Here is a 22386-nt window from a genome sequence, read left to right on the forward strand (position 1 = left end):
AAAAAAAAAAAAAAAAAAAATCTTACAGTGGTACAGAATCATATTATCTGACCACACAGAACCAAATATCTGAAAGAGACACGAAGTGTCCAAAGGAATGCATTTCTGGTCACTTAGGCCAGGCGGCTAGAATCTTTTATGTAGAGGGTCAAATAGTACATATTTTAGAGTTTATGAGCCCCAGTGGTATAGTGGCTTAAGCATTGGGCTGAAAACCACAAGGTTGGTGGTTTAAACCCACCAGCTGCTCTGTGGGGAAAAACTAAGTAAGTTTTAAAAGTGTATTTTGGATGAAAATTTTGCTCATGTCTTCCTTGAAGAATGAGCTCTAAGAAGAATGGGCTCTAAGTGGGCAGTCTGGAGAGGCAGCATGGAGACAGAGGTCACACACCCACTATGCTTTAGTCTAAGATTCCAGCAACTGCCACAGAGCAGTAAAGGACATCAGAAACTCTTGGCCTTGGAAATGCATGGTCATTTCAAATTTTTATTGTCCTCTGGCTATATACAGAACAAAGCCTTAGAAAAAAAAACACAGTCTTATTTTGCGACCATCAATTCTGACAAGATTCTTTATTCCATTATGGTAAAATAATTATGGTCACCTCTGGCTACATTATCAAAGTCTCAAAAGGCATTCACTATTTTAGCCAAATGCACATAGAACTAATTTTTCAAAGAAATCTGTGTAGGAACTGTTATCTTAAGGTTTTGAATTAGAGCCATTTCAATCAGAGGAGGCTTGGTGGCACACTGGATAAGCACAGACTGAAAGGTTCTCTTCAGGAGAAAGATGTGGCAGTTTGCTTCTGTACTAACTGTTGTTGTTAAGTGCCGTAGAGTTAGTTCCGATTCATAGAGACTCTGTATAGGGCTTCCAAGCAGCAGCTGGTGAGCTTGAACCACTGACCTTGTGGTTGAAACCAATTTTACAGCCCAGCACATTTACCCATAGTGCCACACCAGGACTCTGTCTATAATAATTATAGCCTTGCAAACCTCAAGGAGCACTTCTATTCTGTTACTGTGAGTCAGAAATCAACTTGATGGCAATGAGATTGGTTTGTTTCCATACACACAGTGTCTCTATATCAGAGTTCAGAAGGTGTCTTCCAATAACTTTTGGGACTGAAAAAAAAAAGGTCAAAAGACATACTCTAGTAGGAAAGCACAATACACTTGTAAATCAATCACCAAAACCTAGTGCATAGTCCTCAGAGATTAGACAGTCATCAAACAGGCCCCAACGACTCACATTTGGAGAGCATTAGGTATTAAACTGTGCCCCACCCCCAGAAAAAGGATGTTGTATTCCTTACTCCTGCATCTTGTTCATGTGACCCTGTTAAACACAGATGTATTATGTTGGTGAAGTCATACACAAGTAGGTTGGGTCTTAAATCTAGTCTCTTCTGAATGGTGTTTTACAGAAAGGGCACACTCAAGGAGAAGACACACACCATATCACAATGGTGAAAGAAACAGTTACAAGTCCGGGCACATCAAGGATTGCTGGCACTGTGGGTTAATGCACCAGACTGCAAAGCTGTTTGAACTGCAAGGTCGGCGGTTCAAGCTCACCAGCTGCTCCCCGGAAACCCTATACATGGTCACTATGGGTCGGAATTGACTCAACGGCACTTAACAATAACAACAACTAGAACCTGAAAGAGGATCTTCCCATAAAGATAATGCCCTGAATTTGAACTTCTAGTCTTATGAAATACAGGACAAATTTCTGGTCATTAAAGTCATTCACTTGTGGTATTTTCTGCTACGCTATCTGGTGTGGCATTGTAGGATAAGCACTAGACCATAAGGTTTGTTTAAACTGCAAAATCAGCAGTTCAAATTTACCAACTGCTCCTCTGAAGCCCTATAAAGGGTTGCTATGAGTTAAAACCGACTGGGCAGCATCGCACAACAACAACAGGTATGTAAGGGTCAAAGGTTTTGCACAGGAATTGGTTGAATGCCTTCAAAATAGCTCTAGATTGCAGAGATAAATTTTAGAAAGAGTCATACTCTATCACACACCATTACCTGGTAACAGAATTTGGCTGTCTATTGCTCTGTGCTTGCACAGAACTTGGTTTAATTCATTTTCATACCTGTCACACGGAATGAAAATGATTTATTAATCTCTTACTCTTATCAGACTTAAAAGCTTGTTGAGAGTGGGATGCATACCTTACCTATAGTTGCCTGGCATGACACTTGGCTACCACTAAAAAACATGAGCTAAATACATGGATACAGGAATCACTTGTATTCAAGACTTGATATTCTCCCTACAATGGGAAACAGTCTTATCCAAAAGCCATTTTCAATAACCTCATATGCATGCGAAAACTGGACAGTGAATAAGGAAGACCGTAGAAGAATTAATGCTTTTGAGTTATGGTGTTGGAGGAGAATATTGAAAGTGCCATGGGCTGCCAAAAGAACCAACAGATCTGTGTTGGAAGAAGTGCAGCCAGAGTGCTCCTTGGAGGCCAAGATGGCCAAACTTCGTCTCTCATACTTTGGACATATTGTAGGAGGGACCAGTCACTGGAGAAGGATATCATGTTTGGTAAGGTGGAGGGTCAGAGAAAAAGAGGAAGACCCCCAGAGAGATAGATTGGCAAAGTGACAGCATCAATGGGCTCAAGCATGGCAACAATTGTGAGGTTGGCTCAGGATTGGGCAGTGTTTCGTTCTGTTGTGCATAGGGTTGATATGAGTTGGTACCGACTGGATGGCACCTAACAACAACAATCAAAAGCAATGCAAGTCCTGTGTCAGAAACTAGAAGAATACAAAATTGAAATGTGGCAGTAGCTGCCATATTTCTTCCTTATAAAGAATATTACATCCAGTTTCAAATCCTGGTGTGGTGCTGCAGGATAATATACTAGACCACAAGGTCAGCTTGAATCACAAGGTCAGTGGTTCAAACTCACCAGTCGCTCCTTGGAAATCCTATACAGGTTTGCCATGAGTCAGAACTGACTTGACAACATTTAATAACAACAAATTACCTAGTTTCTAGAAAATGCACTTTCTGCAGGCTTATTATATGAGTTTTCTTTGAGTAACAATATTTGTGAGAGTTGCTAGTTAATGGAATTTAAAACTAAGATTTTATATGGTCAGGATTTCTGTCTGCCTCTTCCATCTTCTCTGTTAAGGAAGGCGAGAGGGAAGGAAGGTGGGGGGAAGGGACAAACAAGAGTATGGAGGAGGGAAAGTAAAGTGTGTGATTTTATATTCAGTATATACTGCTGGGCAGATATTATTCCAGATGTTTTACACGTATCATTTCATTTAATCTTCACAATTAACTTGAGGAAGTTATTATTTTTCTCATTTTATAGGCAAGGAGATGGAATGATATGAAGGTTAAACACTTTATTAACATCATACTATGAGTAATTTGTGATAGGATCATAATGTAGAATCATAAAAAGAGCAGTAATTATTATTGGGTGGTATGCCAGGCACTAGCAAGTCTTACATATATTATCTAATCAATCCTCCTAATAACCTGAAAAATTTTTATCCCCCTTTACGGATGAAAAGAATTGAGTATTGACAAGATTAAATAACTTACCAAGGACAACAATTTATGCTGCTGAATGGAATTTGAAACTCTACCAGCTACCTAACCTCAAATTGTTTGACTACACCTTATTGTCTTGCCTTTGAGGTGGAATCCTAAGCATTTTTGAGCTTTATTCACCAACTGCTATGTAAAGCTAGCCTTTTGTCCAATTCACTAACTTTTGGGTACTAGGGAATCCCCTTAAAGTCTCCACAGAAGATACACCCATTATGTATACTAACTCTGGGGCTATCTCCTCTACAAGACACATAGTCAGGGGCTACGGAACTCTCTGATCCAGAGAAAGGAATGTCCACAGCCTTGAACAGCCATGGATGTTCACTTGCAACCAACAAACAACATCTAAACATCATTGTCTTGCGGAACTCATCTTTAGCAGAACGTTTTCTCCAAACTCACCATCTCCCATCTCATCAGAAAAGGGGAGGCTAAAGACAGCTTCGTCAATCATCCGGTTGGGAAGGTTAGTATAGAACCTGCCGACGGTGGTCTCCAGATTGCTCAGTTGGTTCAGCACCATCATGCTGCCCTTCATCACAGGCAAGCATGTCCGGTCTGGAATACCATACTTCCCTGAATTCTGTTCAGCCAGATCTCTCAGAAAAGCCAGTTCTTTCAAACCAGTTACCCCATCTGAAATGGAAAGCCAAGAGAAGACAATGTGTAAACCGAAATAGCTTATAGCCATACCATATGGTGCCACTGAGAGCTAATTAAGGCATGGAGGAGGTCTTGCCGTGCCCACAAGGGCATGCAGGCGGCTTTACAAGGAAAATAGAGACTCAGGATGCAGAGTGTCTCCTGCTGAGGGACAAAGCTAGACGCCTGGCCTTTTCCTCAAACAGTCAAGAGGGCAAAGGAATTCTTCAAAAGGCAATGATGAAAAACACATAAGTCAATAAAGGAGTCCCGTTCAGTCATGTTCAGTCATGAAGTGTTCTCCTTGAAAAGTTTATTTGTAAAATGTATATCATTTCTCTGCATTTAATATTTGAAAGCACAAGTAATGATGAAAAAATCTGCATTGAATTTAAATTAGTAGATGAAGTTTTAAAGGTTAGAGGTTTACCATTTCTTGCTTTACCTTACCTTGTGCCTGTAAAACACTTTCCAAAGTCTCATGAAATGGAAAAAAGGGAATTATGGGCTGCATTTATTGATGCCCCAAACCCTGTTACTTTACGCTCATTTTAACTACAAACATTTTCAAGTTTGATATTGTTAGGATAATACTGGATTTGATTTATTTAATGTATTTTGTTTTACATTTAGAAGGTTTGAAAAACTTGTTATAAAGGATTCAGGTATAGTGGGATGTATTGTTCTACAACATCTGTAATCAATAGTACAGAAATAAAGTTAATAAATCTTTTTTTTTTTTCTTAAAGTCTGCTATTGCCAGAACACAGTCAAAAGGATTAGTAACTGAATGCATATGGGTATGGGTACCACTGTAAACAAATTCAAATGATTTCAGTCACCACTGAGATTTTACCAGTTAGCTTAAAAAGAACCATCATGTTCTTGATGGTTTCAATAGCAAACACGAGCTGCTCAGTAATTTAAAAGAATCTGAAGCAACCACAGTATCTATATCAACTACTCCATGCATCTTCATTTCTAAATGGGAAGTGAACACACTTTGAGCTTTGCTGGTCCATTTCTAAAGATGTGGTGGAATCTAATGGATCTATGAAGGGACTACAAAAAATTCATGGAAAATTGGAATGAAAAGATAATGGAATTTTTCTACAAACTTTTTGAAACCTACTCATATTTTGTTTTGTAAAAAATGTATACTAAAAGAACGTGGTTTTCACTTCACTCGTGCAATGCTAAAAGAAAGGGGGAAATACATGAGCTAAATTAAGTCAATATCAGGTTACTTTTTGTTCTCTTTGATCAGCACAGGGCAGAGCTGGGGGAGGTTGAGTGGGTTCTCTCTGTAAAGGACAAACACAAACAGCATGACTGATTCCTGGCTTTCTACCCTTGAGCAGCTTGCCAAAGGCAGATGATAAGAGGAGGTGATTTAAGAAATAAACACATCCTTCCTTTGTCATGTATTGTTTGACTTTCTCAAAATGCAAAAGAAAAATGATGTAAAAACTTGAACATCTAGGCAAAAGGAACTGTGTGCGATGGAAGGTTATCAAGGATTGGGCATTTTGTGCCAGCCCATCATAAAATGTTAAGCAACAGAGTGACAGGTTAAGTTGTGCTGGGTTGTTCTACTGCCAACATGACTATGCTGGGGACTACATTTCCCAGAATTTCCTTCCCTATATGCTTCCAGGTTAAAGTTGGCCAAAAGGGAAGTGGTGTGAAATTTGGGAGGCAAAGTGAAAGATGGTGAGAGACAAGTCAAGAGATACTGAGGATTAAAGGATCTACCCCCCTTTTTCTTGCTGTATACAGCTCACTCCCAACTGCTGACTTACCAGTAGCAACCCAGGAAAACTCACCCAGGTAGCAGCTAGAAATTCAACAACTTCCCAGACTTCTCTAATAGGCCTGCTAAACGGCCTTGTCTCTTACAGTGGGGTGTTCCCAAGCTTCCAGAATTCTCTGTAAGTCCTGATTTGCTCACCTACGCTAGAGCTGGTTACGACATTTTCTCTGAATTGCCTTTTTACCTTGACCTTTATTTCCTCAGTCGCTCCCACATTTCTTTATAAACTAATTCTGATAATAAATTCTCTATTCTAAAGTTCTCAAGGTGGTTCTGTCTCCCAATTTAAACCATGACTGATAATACAAGAAAATGAGTCTACTTGAGTGAACAATACTCAGAGATGACATTTGAAGAGAGAACAGTGTGGCAGTGAGAATATCTGGCTAGTTTAAAGGGAGAAAGAGAAGAGATAAGGATGGTTAGAGGGATTAAATAGAGGTTTTTAAGGATAGAATTCTCTGGGCGCCAGCAAGTGCACAAGAGACAGACAGGAAGATTTAGAAGAATGACAGATGATAAATAGCAAGCAAGGAGAGAAAGAAACTACAAGAGAATAGAGCAATAGCCAACACTCAAGGACTTGTACCATAGGCAAACATAGGCCATCCACATCTGTGCCCCATCTTGTGCTAAGAGCTCAGAATACAAAGAAAAATAAGATTTATGCCTACAAAGTTCACATTCTTAGGGAAGGGAAGAAAAATATGTGGACACAATACTTTATATGCTGGACAAAAGAAAGCACAAGATACTAGGGACACAGAAACTGAACAAGAGAGCTAGCCCTGGACCAAATGCTAGTTAGAGATGCTAAAGAAGTGCCTCCAACTCTGACCTACCTGTACTGTCTGAGACAGGCAATCACACAATCTTTCATCCCCTTATTCGACTGGCTTTGTTGTTGTGAAGTGCCATCAAGTTGATTCCTAACTATAATGTCCCTGTATAGGATTTCCAAGGAGCAACTGGTGAGCTTGTACCATCAACCTTGCAGTTCAGATGACTTTGCCATCTGCCGCATTAGCCCACAGTGCCACACCAGGACTCCTTGAGGACCTATTATTTACCAGTTGGTGCTTCAGGTCAATGTACTGGACTGCAAGGTCAGTTTGAACTGCAAGGTCAGCAGTTCAAGCTCATCAGCTGCTCCTTGGAAACCTTATACAGGGTCATTATAACTGACTCAATGGCATTGAACAACAGCACAGTTAAGGAGTTGGCTTCAAGCGTGGCACTGTAGGACCAACACTGGACTGTGAACCACAAGGTCAGCAGTTCAAACCCACCAACTGCAATGAGTTAGAACTGACTCAATAGCACTTATCAACAACAACAATGCTAAGAAGTATTATTTACCAGATACTATGATAAGATGGAATTCTGGTGTGGTGCTGTGGGCCAATGCGTCAGACTGCAACGTCGTTTGAACTGCAAGGTTGGTGGTTCATGCTCACCACTTGCTCCTTGGAAACCCTCTATAGGGCCACTGTGGGTCAGAATCGACTTGATGGCACGTAACAACAACAATGCTAAGAAGTCCTGGTGTGGCATCAGAGGATAAAGCACTGGACTGCAAGGTTGTTTTGAATCACAAGGTCGGTAGTTCAAAATCACCAGCCACCATGTGGAAACCCTGTACAGGGTTGCTACGAGTCAGAACTGACACGATGGTACTTTACAAAATAACAACAACAATATAAGAAATGCTATAGAAGTTTGGAGTCCTGCTGTAGTGCTGTAGGATAAGTACTGGACTGCTAACCAGAAGGTTAGTGGTTCAAATCCACCAGCTGCTTCTTGGCAACACTGTATAGGGTTATTGTGCATCAGAACCAACTCAACAACAACAACAACAGCTAAGAAGAAGGAGCCCTTGTGGCCCAGTGATTAGTGCTCAGCTGCTAACTGAAAGGTCAGAGGTCCAAACCTACCAGCCATTCCACAGGTCATACAGATTTACACCCTGGAAAGTCCATGGAGAAGTTCTACTCTGTTCTGTGAAGTCTGACTATGAGTTGGAATTGACTTGATGGCAACAAAGTTTGAATTTGTGGTTTGGTGCTAAGAACTTTGAACATATCATATTTTGTTTATTATCCCAAAAACCTCCTGAAGAAAATTTCACTATTCTTATTTTACAGATGAAACTGATGTCTACAGAGATTTCAGAATTTTCCAAAAACCACTTAGTGAGTAAATGCAGAGTAGAACTCAGGATCACGGGACACTAGAGCCTGTCTGCTCCCTGGTGTGGCCTACAGATCACCTGGAAAAGAAACACTGCTGGTTGGAACACAGATGCTGGACTCCACATCAGAGAAGGTCTGCAAAAGAATCAAAGGGCTGGGCCTTGGAATCTGCATTCAGAAAAACAACTCAAGTGATCCTTAGTTACTTACTGCCCTCACATCGATTCCAACTGATGGCGACCCATAGGACAGAATAGAACGGTTCCCTAGGGTTTCCAAGACTGCACATTGTTATGGGAACAGACAGCCTGCTCTTGCTCCTGTGGAACAGCTGGTGAGTTTGAAATGCTTACCTTGTAGTTAGCAGCTCAATGCTTAACCCACTGTGCCACCATGGCTCCTTAATCGCCACATCAAAGTCTCTAAGAACCATGGTTCCTAACACCCCACAGCTCTCTCCACAGAAATTCAGAAGCACAGACATTTTAAAAAGCACACATAGGTTGAAAGGGCTGTTGACTCAAGATACGGTCTCTAAAAACAAGAGCAGATGGCCACCTGAGGGTTAGAGGCCTGAAGAAGAAGGTTCTGTAGAAGAAAAGCAAGGTAGTAAGGGGTCGGTAGAGACAACACTGCAGAGAGCCTCAAACTAAGGACAGTTTCCTAAATAAGTCTTTTTACATACACTGTCTCATTTAAGAACAACAAAATCAACTGTTGTTAGGTGTCTTCAAGTTGTTGGACATAAGGGCATAGCAGACTAGCCCCCTCGGGTTTCCGTGATGGCACTCTTCATAGAGGCAAAGTGTCAGGTGTTTTCTTCAGTGAAACCTCTGGCTTTATTCCAACCACTGACCTCCCAGCAGCTAAACACCTAGCCAATCAGGGCTCCACATATTCAACGAGCACCATTTACTGAACAGAAGCCAGGATGGCGAGACTGTCTCTCAGACTTCAGACATGTTATCAGGAGAGAACAGTCCCTGGTGAAGGACATAATGCTTGGTAAAAGTGGAGGGTTAGCCATCCAAGCCAAGGTATTTTCAGTTGCTTAATATGCATGTGAAAGTTGGACAATGAATAAAGAGGACTATAGAAGATCTGATGCATTTGAGTTATGGTGTTGGATAAGAACCATGGACTGCCAGGAAGACAAACAAGTCTGTGTTGGAAGAAGTACAACCAGAGTGCTCCTTAGAAGCCAGGGTGGCGAGACTTCGTCTTTCATACTTGGACATATTATCAGGAAGGACCAGTCACTGGAGAAGGACATCATGCTTTGTAAAAGTGGAGGGTCAGCGAAAAAGAGGAAGACCCCCAACAGATGGATTGGCACAGTGGCAGCAGCAATGGGTTCAAGCTTAACAACAATTCTGAGGAAGGCACAGGACGCTTCAGTGTTTTGTTCTGTTGTACACAGGGTCACTATGAGTCAGAACCAACTGGACAGCACCTAACAACAACAGCAAGTGCTAGCCATGGTCCTGGGAGTTTAATGTACATTTCTGAGCTTCATGACAACCTTAGAAAGTAGATCATTCATATCTCCATTTTATAGATCAGGAAGCTGAGGTACAGAATGTGGCAGAGCAGGCATCAGATTAAATTCACAGCCTTGAATGTAGGACAGTGGTTTGGTTTCTTGCATCTTAAACGAGTGAGAAAAATGAGTAACTTCCATAAGGTATCAAACCCTTAGCTAACTGGAATATGAAGGAGAACTGGTATAGATGGAGACATACCAAATCTTCTGCAAGGTCACATAGCTGTAGAAGGTTGTAAAATAAGCAATTGGTTAGAAAGAGAGAGAGATGAAGAGAAAGTGTCATCCAAACATGTGGCCCAAATCCCAAAGTTAGCTACAGAAACAGATGCATGGGAAAGAAGTTGCTTGGTTACCTCTCTCTGTATACACTTCATCAAAGCACATCGGTGCGGTTCTTTATAAAACAGCAGCATACACTTAGAGGAAAACATTCATCTGAGAGAACACTCTCAAAGTACTACCTACCGTTCATGAGGGCATAGGTGAGAATCATCACAGAGTTGTTTAAAAAGCTATTTTCTTCATTGATGACTCGGAGAGTAGCCTTTTTATCTTCTTCTGAGGAGACCTTTGATGTAATGCCAGCTGACAGGTAAATTATGACCATGTCTGTATCTAAACAAAAACACATAAATTGAATGTTACATTTAGATTCTGCCTAAAGGCGATAGTTCAGTTTCTATTTCATTTTCCCTGGACTTTTCTGCCTCAAGGACCTGCCTGGTCCACTGTTTCTATTCCATCCTAGTCCATGCTGTGACTTTCATCTCTTTGCATCTGTTTCTCGCCCATCTGCCCTTTGTAGACAATGAGGCTTCATTTATCCAGTGCCAGGTAAAGCCATATTCTTAATACATTTGCCAGATAAAAGAAGGCAGTTTCCTCTAGACACCCTCAGTTGTGGGAACTTAACAATCCTAAATGGGAATTTTTCCTGCTTTCTGATATGGAGAACACTATCTAACATCTTCCTAGTGTTATGGATTCAATTGTGTTCTCCCCAAAATGTGTGATGGAGTCCTGACCCCTATCCTTGTTTTAATGAGGTCTTATCAGTAGTACGTATGCTATATCTAATCACTTGAAATAAAAAAAACCAAAACAAATAGTATAGACACAGAGACAAACAAGTGTAAATACGGGAAAGACATGTATCACATGAAAATTGCCAAGGAACGGAGGAACAAAGGGGCTAGAAAAGCAGGGACAAGGTTTTCCTCCAAAAGTTGACAGAGAGAGAACACTCCCCATTAGAGCCTCAGACCTGAATTTGGACTTCAACCTTCCCACAGGCAAGAAATAAATTTCTGTTCATTAAAGCCACTCACTTGTGGTATTTCTGCTACAGCATCACCGAGAAACTAAGATGGTCAGTTACTACGGATCACCACTATGGACAAGCATTTTGAACTTGAAGACCCTATGGGGCAGTACTACTCGGTTCTATAGGGTGGCTAAGAGTTGGGTTAGATTCAATGGTAATGGACTTGGTTGGGGGTTTTGGAGGCTTTAAAATGGGGTTGCTCCAGGGGCTCTTGAGGAATGAAAAGTGACTTGGTTCTATGTAAGTATCTCTAGTTATACTTTTGTTTTTAAAAAACACAATTGGTATAGTTGAATTATAAAAACCTGAATCATTGAGCCAGGTTGTTGTATCCCAGCTCTGCTACTTAACAAGCAGTGTTTGGGTAATATAAACACATTCCTTAATTTCTCTACACCTACATTTCTTTGCCTATAAGATAGGAATAATGATCACACTTATTGAGTAGGGTTGTTGTAAGGACTAATCAGTTAATTTAAGTGATGGGTTTAAGTAAACGAGTGATTGACAAATGGAGGGAAAGAAAAAAGAAAGAAACTCTAACACACACAAAAAAAGTCAAAGCCAAACCCTCCTATTGTTCTGAGTAGCACTTATGACTCAATATTAAAACCACACTCCAAGGGGAGTAGTTCATCTTACAGTCCAGGAACTGAGGACCCTAAGACCATTAAGGGGAAGAGCATGAGTGGAATGTGAGACCCTATCCAGAGAAGCAGCGACACCAGAAATGGGGGCAGAGATGGGGACAGGGAGAGAGAGAGCAGATGAAGACTCTGTTGTTGTTAGGTGCCATTGAGTTGGTACCGACCCATAGCGATCTTATGCACAGCAGAACGAAACACTGCCTGATCCTGGACCAACCTCACTACTGTTGCCATGCTTGAGTCCATCAATGCTGCCACTTGGACAATCCATCTTATTGGGGGTCTTCCTCTTTTTCTCTGATCCTCCACCTTACCAAACATGATATCCTTCTCCAGTGACTGGTCGCTCTTGACAATATGTTTGAAGTATGAGAAATGAAGTTTGGCATCTTAGCCTCCAAGGAGCACTTTGGCTGCACTTCTTCCAAAACAGATCTATTGGTTCGTTTGGCAGCCCATGGCACTTTCAATATTCTCCTTCAACACCATAACTCAAAGCATCCATTCTTCTACAGTCTTCCTTATTCACTACCCAGCTTTCGCATGCATATGGGATTATGGAAAATACCATGGCTTGGATCAGGCTCACCTTAGTCCTCAAGCTGACATCCTTGCTCTTCAACACTTAAAAAAGGGTCTTGTGCAGCACATTTGCCTAATACAATATTTCATTTGATTATCTTGATCCGTGAGTGTTGATTGATCCAAGAAGAATGAAGTCCTTGACAACTTCAATCTTTTCTCCGTTGATAAGAATGTTGTTCACTGGTCCAGTGGTGAGGATTTTTGTTTTCTTTACATTGAGTTATAATCCACACCGAAGGCTGTGCTCTTTGATCTTCATCAGTAAATGCTTTAAATCCTCTTCACTTTCAGCAAGCAAGGTTGTATCATCTGCATATCGCAGGTTGTCAATGAGTCTTCCTCCAATCCTGATGCCACGTTTTTCTTCATAGAACCCAGCTTCCCAGATTATTTGCTCAGTATACAGGATGAATCAGTATGGTGAAAGAATACAATCTTGTCGCACACCTTTTTAAATTTTAAACCATTCAGGGTTCCCATGTTTTGTTCAAACAATTGCTTCTTGGTACAGGTACAGATTCCTCATGAGCACAATTAAGTGTTCTGGAATACTCATACTTCGCAGTGACTCTAGACTCATGGAAAGAGAAAAGCTGTGTGCTGGTGGCCAGGAGGCAGGCTTGCAGAATGTGTCCTTTGGTTGTTTAAATTATTGCATATTCCTGAGTATTTTGGTGTACATTCCCTTGCAAAACAAAAAAACCCAACAAAACCAAAAATGGAATAGAAGCAAATACTGTTAAATGATGATGCACGGAGGAGCTTAAAACGATGAGTGGAAAACCGATGTGCTATGTAAACTATCACTCAATACACAACAAAAACATTTTAAAAAAAACAAACAAAAAAACTATTCTCCAAATAGAATTCATTAGTAGAGAAGTACGTTTGCCTCACTGTGAAGAACTTTCTGCCAAATAGATCTACTAAAAAATAAACGTGATGATATAAATCACTGGAAACTTACAAGCAGAGACTGAATAACCACTTTTAATAAACGGAGGGAAGGGAAGAGCGCTTGGCTTATACATTAGCTTTCTAATAAGAGATGATTTGAGTCTCTCTATTTATGTGGTGATATAGGTTCAGAACCGAATTGTGAACCACAAGGTGGGCAGTTGAAATCCACCAGCTGTTCCTTGGAACCTCTATAAAGGGCTACTATGAGTCAGAACCAACTCAATGGCACTAAACAAGAACTACAAAAGTTTATCTTTTTATTTATGTTTAATATGATATATGCTCATTTCTTCAGCTTCCTATTTTTGTCATTTAATTGATGGTTACTTTATAATTACTATGGTAGGTAACCTCCAAGTCGGCCTCCCAAAGATCCTGCTTCCTGGGATTCATGTCCTTGTGTAGTTGCCGCCACATGATGTGGTATGCATTTAGTGGAGTCATTTCTCATGACTGGAATGCTGCAGAGGTGAAGGGATGTCAAGAGCAAGATAGGCTTACAAAAAGACTGTGGCTTCCTCCTTGGGGGATACCTCATTCTGAGGAAATCTAGCTAGTATGCTCTGAACTGTCCTCTGGAGATACAAGGTTCTCAGTCATACCAGCCACTACAGGAGTGAGGCTGGGAGTGGACCCACCCTATTTGAACTTGAGATGATGGAAGCCTTGGTTGATGTTTTGATGGCAACTTCATGAGAGATACCAAGCCAAAGCATCCCACTATGGTAACCTACAAAGACTAAGATAAAAATAGTTTGCTGTGTTAAGCTACTAAAAGACGGGATCATTTGTTACATAGTCATAGATATGACTAACCTTTAACAAATTACCCTCATAATGATGAAGATGCATGCAATGCTTCAATTTTCCATTGGTAAAATTCTATATTTTTAACTTTTGATGTCTTTATTATGCAAATTGAGTAATGAATTTAGTCTATCAATTCTGTAGACAACTGAATAGAGTAATAAGAATAATTATAACATTTGTCTCAAAGAAATAAATGCATTCAAGGTTTCTATCTCTTGCTCACCGTTAAGGCTTAGTATTCAAACAAGTTTTAAAGCTAATTTTGATGCTTGAATAATTTACTAAATGACATTAACTACAAATTTAAATTGTAATAATTAAATAATCACCAAAGTTTAAATGGATGCTGATGCAAAGCAAAGCAAAACAAAACAATGCCATAAGCTTATTATAGGAATATTTCTGTTTTAAATTAGGTGACCATTTTTTTCAGTGTTGTAAATGATTTCATCAGGATCCTAAAGGTCTCATTTAAATTTCAGACTCATGAGAAAAAAAAAAAAATACTGTTTGACTCCCAGTGGGGGGAAATCAAATATATTCGCAGACCTATCTATGTTGTTGTTAAGTGCTGTTGAATCAGTTCTGACTCACAGCAACCCTGTATAGGATTTCCAAGAAGCAGTTGGTGGGTTTGAACTACCATCCTTGTGGTTCGTAGTCCAGTGCTGATCCTACTGTGCCACATCAGGTCTACCTATAATATGAGGAAACCAAACCCCAAACCATTGCTGTTGTGTCAATTCCAACTCATAGCAACCCTATAGGACACAGTAGAACTGCGCCATAGGGTTTCCAAGGCTACAATGCTTACAGAAGCAGACTGCCCCACCTTTCCTCCACACTGAGGCTATGGGTTCAAAGTGATGATTTTTTTATCAGCCAGGTGCCACCAGGGCTGTATTCTCCCCACCGTGAAGGACATCATGAAGAAGCAATTACTGCACAAACTTGGTTGACTGGTCTAAAAGTGAACTCTGAGTTTTCTCATTTTGCTTTATGATTCTGGATGAAACTCTCTGAGAGCTAGATTGAGTGCACAGACTTGTGTTTGGAAGTGAGAAGGCCCACAGCACACAGGCTCCTGTAGGAACCATACCCATTTTCTTTCTGTGCCAACAGTAAGACACACTCTAAGCATCTGTCCTTACCCTGGCACCTGACTCCACTCCCACTCCATCCACATGCAAAGTCTTCTTTCCATTCTTAGATATCAGGCCTGTCAAATTTGGTCAGATTTATTATTTTTTTTACTTATCAGCACACTTCTTCCCTACTTATCAGTTAGTGGAATTTTAAGCATTCTTATGAATAATGTTGTTGTTAGTATCAATTAACTGGTTCAGAATCCCTATTCCTAACCAATTCATTCTGCTATAAAAGAATTCATCAAACAGCCACCCCATAAGACAAACTCAGAAACAACAACATTTGATGATATTAGTTATATATCTGTTGTAGGACTGAATCAAAGGTGTAGAACTTCTAGCTGATGCAATGCTACAGTGATTTATGATCTGCAGTTTCTGTTCACATAGTTTAGTAACTATTTGGGACAGATACTGTATTTTCAGGAATAGAATAATTAAAACAAAAACTTTATGTTGTTGCTGTTTATGTGCCATCTCAGGATCTTATTGATTAGAATACTCCCAACCCTAACTCCATGGTGTCTATAATAGGGCCAAGTACATGATGGTGTTGTTGTAAAGTGCCATCAAATCAGTTTCAACTCATAGTGATATTGTGTATCGTTTCCAAGGAGCAGCTAGTGGGCTTGAACCACTGATGTTGAGGTTAGCAGTCCAGTTCTTATCCTACAGCACCATACCAGGGATACAACAAAGATCAAATAAATGCCTGTGGCATGAACAGAAGCAGTAATGTCTAGTCTGAGCTTCTAGGAGGGCTACATACACGCCTCACTATGCTGTAGACAGAGCTACTAGTCACTGTTTGGAGTTTGGGGCTATTCATAGCAGTCTGGCATATCTGCTTTAGTTTAGCTGGAGCTGGAAGTCCTGTAGGAAATAGAATATTGTAATTACTACAACTGATATTTATTGTGCCAGACACAGAATCCTGGATCTTATTATCATCTTTAGTTTACACATGAGGAAACCAGCTCTGAAGAAATCAAATAATTTATGTAAGTTCACAAGGTTAGAACAATTCCAGAGTAGGAATTTGAGCCCACATAGGTTGAAATAAAAAGCCCACACACTTATGCACTGTACTCCTACCCCTCACTTACTATCGCATTATCTGACATTTCACATTCACAACAATAGTAAGCAATCTGCTCTCTGACTATTTTGTGCATTAATGATGGACGTCTGGCAGTAACTAATGCCTGGGTGAGGTGTGAGTAGCCCGGGCTCTAACGGTGAGGGTTATGGGTCACCTTGGCTGGGTCATGCTTGATGGTTTGGCAGCATGAAATGATGTCATTGGCAGTTATGTAAAGATGCTCGGGAATGCTACAGCCCTTCACCATTTTGTGATCTGATGTGGCTATCCTTTATCGTCACATAATGATCTGGGCTTTAGAACTTAACCACATGGGTACTATATTGCTGAGAACACCTTGAAACCTTTCCTTCAGGAACGGAACACCCAAATTCCTCAAATATTTCTTTATACAATCTAATTCAAGTTCCTTTCCCCTTGAACTGTCATTGCAAGCTATAAACCGGAGACCTGTGGGCTTAATCTTATTCACAGAAATATCTTCCTGGCCTTAAAAGAGGTCCCCATCACATTAAAAAAAAAAACAAAAAACAAAAACAACAACAACAACAACAAAAAAAAACCACATCAAAATCTGCCCCAACCTGGGGCAGTCGCTGTTCTTATTGCTTTTTGTTAACTTACATTGAGAGGAGGTGGGAACAAGGATTTACAGGAGAAATGCCTCCCATCAATGCACTTTTCTCCTAACCGGCAGGAAGGTATGTGAGAAGAGGTTTAATGAGGTCTCTATTCACTGTTTTAAAGCAGGAACAAATGTCAACATTTGAAAATGCCGAGACTTCACATAAAAATCCAGATTTCTGGCTTCTTATAAAATAAGATCTGGCAACATTGGGAAGGTATTTCAGCACAGCAGTAACGATGAAGCAGGCCAGATGGTCAGTTTGTAGCTGAGCATGCACTCTTTAACTTTCTATGTTGTCCTAAACAATCCCCATTATCTTACCCCCTGCTTCCTGGTGTGACACTGTAGGATCAGCACTGGACTGCAAACCACTGTCAGCACTTCAAACCCACCCAGCTGCTCCTTGGAAACCCTATACAGAGTCCCTATGAGTCGGAAGCAACTCAATAGCACTTAACAACAACAACAATACTAACTACCTGGCCATGGTAGGCATCTGATTCTAGAATTTCTTGTCAACTTTTTAACTGTGTAATTACCAAAAGGGGACCAAAGCCTTTATGATAGCTCAGCAATTGAACCAAGTGAAAATAGTACTTCTAGTGATAATCTTTGAGAGGTAAATAGCAACTGGCTTGTAAAACTGGTAAACTAGCCAATATCCACTGAATACTTAAGTCAGACTATTTGCTGGTCATGCTGACCCATGCGTAACCTTACGTTCAGTCATTCTGCAATACTGGCATGTGAACAGTTGGTAGAGAGAATTCTAAGATGACCCCAAAGAGTCACACCTTCATCTAATTTCATTTTGAATGTGGGTAGTACCTGTAACTTGCTTCTATCCAATAGACTTGGAAAAGGTGATAGGACGTCACTCCCATGATTAAGCTACATAATATGGCAAAGAAATTTTGCAGCTGTAATTACCATATTTTTTGCACATAATGCACCCACAAAAATAAAGTATGTAAGGAGACAAAAGTGTGGGGTTGGGGTGGGGTTGCGTAGTTTGGGGGAACTACCACTGTAAAAATACATAATCAGTTGATTATGGTTCCCATCAGTTGGCTCTGACTTAATCAAAAGGAAGATTAGTCTGCGTGGGCTTGTTCATCAGGTAAACCCTTCAAAAGATGGTCGGTCTCCTGCTGGCCTTGAAGAAGAAGCAGGCTAACGGAACTGCAGGGGAATGGATTCTGCTAACACTCACATGAGTCTGAAATGGAACACTTAGTTTCTGGTAAGACACCTTGTTACAGCCTTGTGAGAACCTGAACAGAGGATCTGGATAAGCTGTATGTGAACTCCTAACTCACAGAAACGACGAGATACTAGAAGTATATTGTTTTAAGCAGCTGAGTTTGTAGTATTTTTGCTATGCAGGAACTAAAAATGAATTCAACACCTACCATCATTAGTTATAATCATTAAAGTAGCTTCCTCCTTTTAAGCCCCACCCCCACCCCCCACCACGTACCAGTCTCTGTGCTTGGGATTCAGCAATGCTTTCTCAGTTTAAATGCAGGTACAGTAAAAAGCATGAAAGTGCATCTCAACAGGATACAATCATTTTCTTAAAAAACGAACCCTAAAACAAACACCCAAACTACAAACACATTTTTATATGAAAGGAAGATCACATAGATTCCTTTTAACAGTGTCCAAGTATGAGTCCAATTCAAATATCCTTTACTCTAGCATGCATTCCAATTCCAGATTTTCTTTAATACCTGAAAATTAAATTAGAGTCCCTTTGCATTAGGGCCACACTCATCTAAAAGGCAGCTGGTTAGAAGGAAGGAAGGATCAAGGAAAGGATTCCTGCTGCATCATTCATGTGCACATCCACTCCAAGTCAAAGAGGAGGCAGGGCCGATGATTAGCATTAAAAAGGATGTGAGTATTCTTTTGGGACAGAAATGGAGATATGTTCTTCATAAAGGAGAAAGAAGAGTAAAAAAAGATAAATTTTATCTTTTCTATCTTTAATGAGAAAAGATAAAATTTAGTAAGATTAGATGACTATTACCACAATACATGAAAATCTGATCACAAATCAAATCAAACAAACAAACAAACAAACCAAAAAATTTTTTTTAAAGTTTTAATTGTGGATTGAGTGATAGTTTACATGGGGGAACATCAGTTTTACACTCATCCTTTCATTACAACGATTACAATCCCCTCCATGCATCATCATTCAACAGTATTTGCGCTTCTATTCCCTCTGTTTTTTGTTTTTTGGGATGTACACAAAAACACTCAGGAATATATATAATCATTTATACAATCAAAGGGCACATTCTGCAAATCTGCCTCCTGGACACTAGCACCTGGCCTCCAGCACACAGCCTTTCTCTTCCCATGAGTCTAGAGTCCTCAGGTGCTCTATTTCTCCACATCCTCATCTCTGTCTCTCTCTCTAGTGTCCCTGCTTCACTGGATAGGGTCCCACATTCTACTCATGCTCTTTTCCCTTGATGGTCCTAGGGTATTCTCTTCCTGGACTGTAAGATTAACTACTCCCCTCTTTTTGTTACAAAACTTCTGCCTTTACAGTAGTCATGATAATAATTACTCACTGTTGAATTATAAGAATCTTGTCCCCATCTCTTTTCACCAGACCCTTTTAGACAAGATGAATACTATTCAGTGGGGATTCTGCCTTCCCCTGCAACCTCTGAAACGAAATTCCCTCTTGAAAACTTGTAAGCCAGTCACTTCATGCCTTTATAGCTCCTCCATTTTAAGTAGCCAAGGTCTAAGTTGCCTGTCCCTATCAACCCTGTATATAGAGGGGATAGGACTGATCCTTGATATGAAGATTCTTTTGCTCTCAGTTGGTATTTTGAGCTACTATATCAATAATTACAGGCCAAGTTCATCAAACACTTGTACAGGAGAAGAAAGCCTCATCTTTCTCCTGCTGGACAACTGGTAGTTTTGAACTGCTGACCTTGCGGTTCGCAGCTTGGGTGTTCTAGTGCATCTCCTCTCACTTCATGTCAGCTGAACGCTTTGCTCTCAGCTTTAGTTCTCTGTGGCTATATCCTAGTCCATGGGCTCCGGTGTCCCCAGGTCTCACCACTTTCAGACCAACCAGCCCTTCCTCTTCTCTCTCTCATCTTCAGGTCAACATGTGTCTATTGAAGGTGGCTGAACTCAGCCCATATCTTCATTGCTGCTTTCCCCCTATTCAACTCACCAGGAGACCAATGTGGTTGCCAGCAAGCTTTGAGTTTCAGTCTTGGAGGGGTGTTTCTTCTGAAGGGACCTGATTGCTTGCCTTGATGACTCCTAGGCAAACAACTTGCTTGTTCTTATAGTAGTCAATCAAACTGACATTTTTGTTTTGGATTTTTCCTGCTACTCTTTCTTTCAAGAAATATCTTCTGCTCCTCTAGCTGTTCCAGGCTGGTCTACTTGTCCTTTCAAGTGAAAACCCCCAACTTTTTAAACATAGTATTATAAGGAGCTCTGGTAGTGTAGTGGTTACGAATTGGGCTGTGAACCGCAAGGTCAGCAGTTTGAAACTACCAGCCGCTCCCGGGAGAAAGACGAGGCTTTCGGCTCCCGTAAAGATTTACAGCCTCGGAAACCCTGTACAGGGTTGCTATGGGTCAGAACCGACTCGATGGCACTCAACAACAACAACATTATATATCTTTTGTGCCAGATTTGTCCTGGTGTGGTACTGTGGGTTAGTGCGCTGACTGAAAAATCAGTTTGAACTGCAAGGTCGGTGGTTCAAACTCACTAGTCGCTCCTCGCAAACTCTATACAGTGTTGCTATGGATCGAACTCAACAGCATTTAACAACAACATCATGCTGACAAAGGAGCCCTGGTAGCATAATTTGGGCTGCTAACCTCAAGGTAAGTAGTTTCAATCTTCCATCCTTCTGTGGGAGAAAGATACAGCCTCAGAAACCCTATAAGGTATTGTGAGCCAAAACCTACTTGACAGTACTTAATTATGCTGACATGGGCTCTGAGAATTCACTTACTTGTTTGGAATTTTGTGTTATTGTTTGTGCTTCGGATCAGCTGGAATGCCTTTTGGAATCCCACTGCATGTTGGGTGGGACTGTCAGAAGACTTGACATTGCTCAGGAAGGTAGACATTTTCCTTTTAGTCTCACTGGTGGCAGGAGACAGGAACGTCTTATAGCATTGGTCCAGTGAGCAAGTCCTGACAGTGTCGGCTACAGTCAACACGGAAATCTGGAAGAAAGAAAAGGAAACATGTCATCCGACCACTTTAAGTTGTTTGTTTGTTCTTATTATTTTACATTCCAGAAGAGTCCAAGGAGTGAGAAGGTCTATAACAGTTTCTGGGAGTTTAAAAATGCCCAAGGCAAAAATCTATCTAAATTGAACAAGATTAGTAAAGATTGAGTAAGAAGGGAAAATAATCTACAGTTTGGTATTTGCTCCAAGATGAAATCAGCAATGTAGTGTTCATATACTACAACAAAAACAACAAATTATTTCACGCAGAGAAAAATCTTAGGAAGTATGTTTGTTGTTAGGTGACATTAAGTCAGTTCCAACTCATAGTGACCCTGTATATGGCTTCCAAGGGGTGGCTAATGAGTTTGAACTGCTAACCTTGTGATTCAAACTGATTCTGCAGTCCAGTGCTTTATTCCTCAGCACCACACCAGGACTCCAGGAAATACACTGACCATCTTGATTTTTAAGCTGAGGGACTGGAGTAGGGGCATGGGGTGTAAGTTTTAAACAACTGGATTACTAAGCAAAACCTTTGGGGTTGAAAAAGTCATAATGATGAAGTAGAAAATGTCCACAGGTAATAAGTTACTGCTAGTTGTAAACACACCTATCACTGAACTGTTCTGGAGACTAGCAAAATTTAGACCCTTCCCTTTGCTTTCACCTCCCATTAATCCTGAGATACAGTTCAACATAACATCCAAACCCCCTCACACTTCTCATCAGCATAACTTCCACTGTGAAAGTCATGGCTGATTAGTTTTTGTTGATACGTGCCCTTGAGTAGGTTCTGACTTACAGCAACCCTGTATAAGGTTTCTGAGGAGTGGTGGTGAGTGTGGACCACCGACTTGTGGTTCAAATGGACCTTATGGTCGACTGCTTATCCTACAGTGCCTCAGTAAGAGACCTTAAAACCTACTGCCATTAGTTAACTCAGACACATAGCGACCCTACATAGGGTTTCTGAGGAAGGAGCTATGGTAGCGTAGTGGTTACAAATCAGGCTGTGAACCTTAAGATTGGCAGTTCAAAACCACCAGCTGTTCTGCAGGAGAAAGATGAGGATTTCTGCTCCTGTAAAGATTTATAGCCACGGAAACCCTGTACAGGGTTGCTATTGACTCGACAGCTTTTTTTTTTTTTT

The 22386-nt window shown here is 40.6% G+C and overlaps 1 protein-coding gene across 1 annotated transcript in view; it reads right to left on the minus strand.

Moving 5' to 3' along the window:
- Window positions 1-22386, minus strand: part of CACHD1 (cache domain containing 1) — a 228958-nt gene that overhangs the window by 55809 nt on the left and 150763 nt on the right. The window contains exons 6-8 of the mRNA XM_006862460.1: window positions 21011-21227; window positions 10263-10412; window positions 4007-4240 (exon numbers count right to left, since the gene is read on the minus strand). Coding sequence (XP_006862522.1) covers window positions 4007-4240; window positions 10263-10412; window positions 21011-21227 — 601 coding nt within the window. The remainder of the gene's footprint in view (window positions 1-4006; window positions 4241-10262; window positions 10413-21010; window positions 21228-22386) is intronic.

This window comes from Chrysochloris asiatica, unplaced genomic scaffold (assembly GCF_000296735.1).
Source record: "Chrysochloris asiatica unplaced genomic scaffold, ChrAsi1.0 scaffold00048, whole genome shotgun sequence".
Classification (NCBI taxonomy): domain Eukaryota; kingdom Metazoa; phylum Chordata; class Mammalia; order Afrosoricida; family Chrysochloridae; genus Chrysochloris; species Chrysochloris asiatica.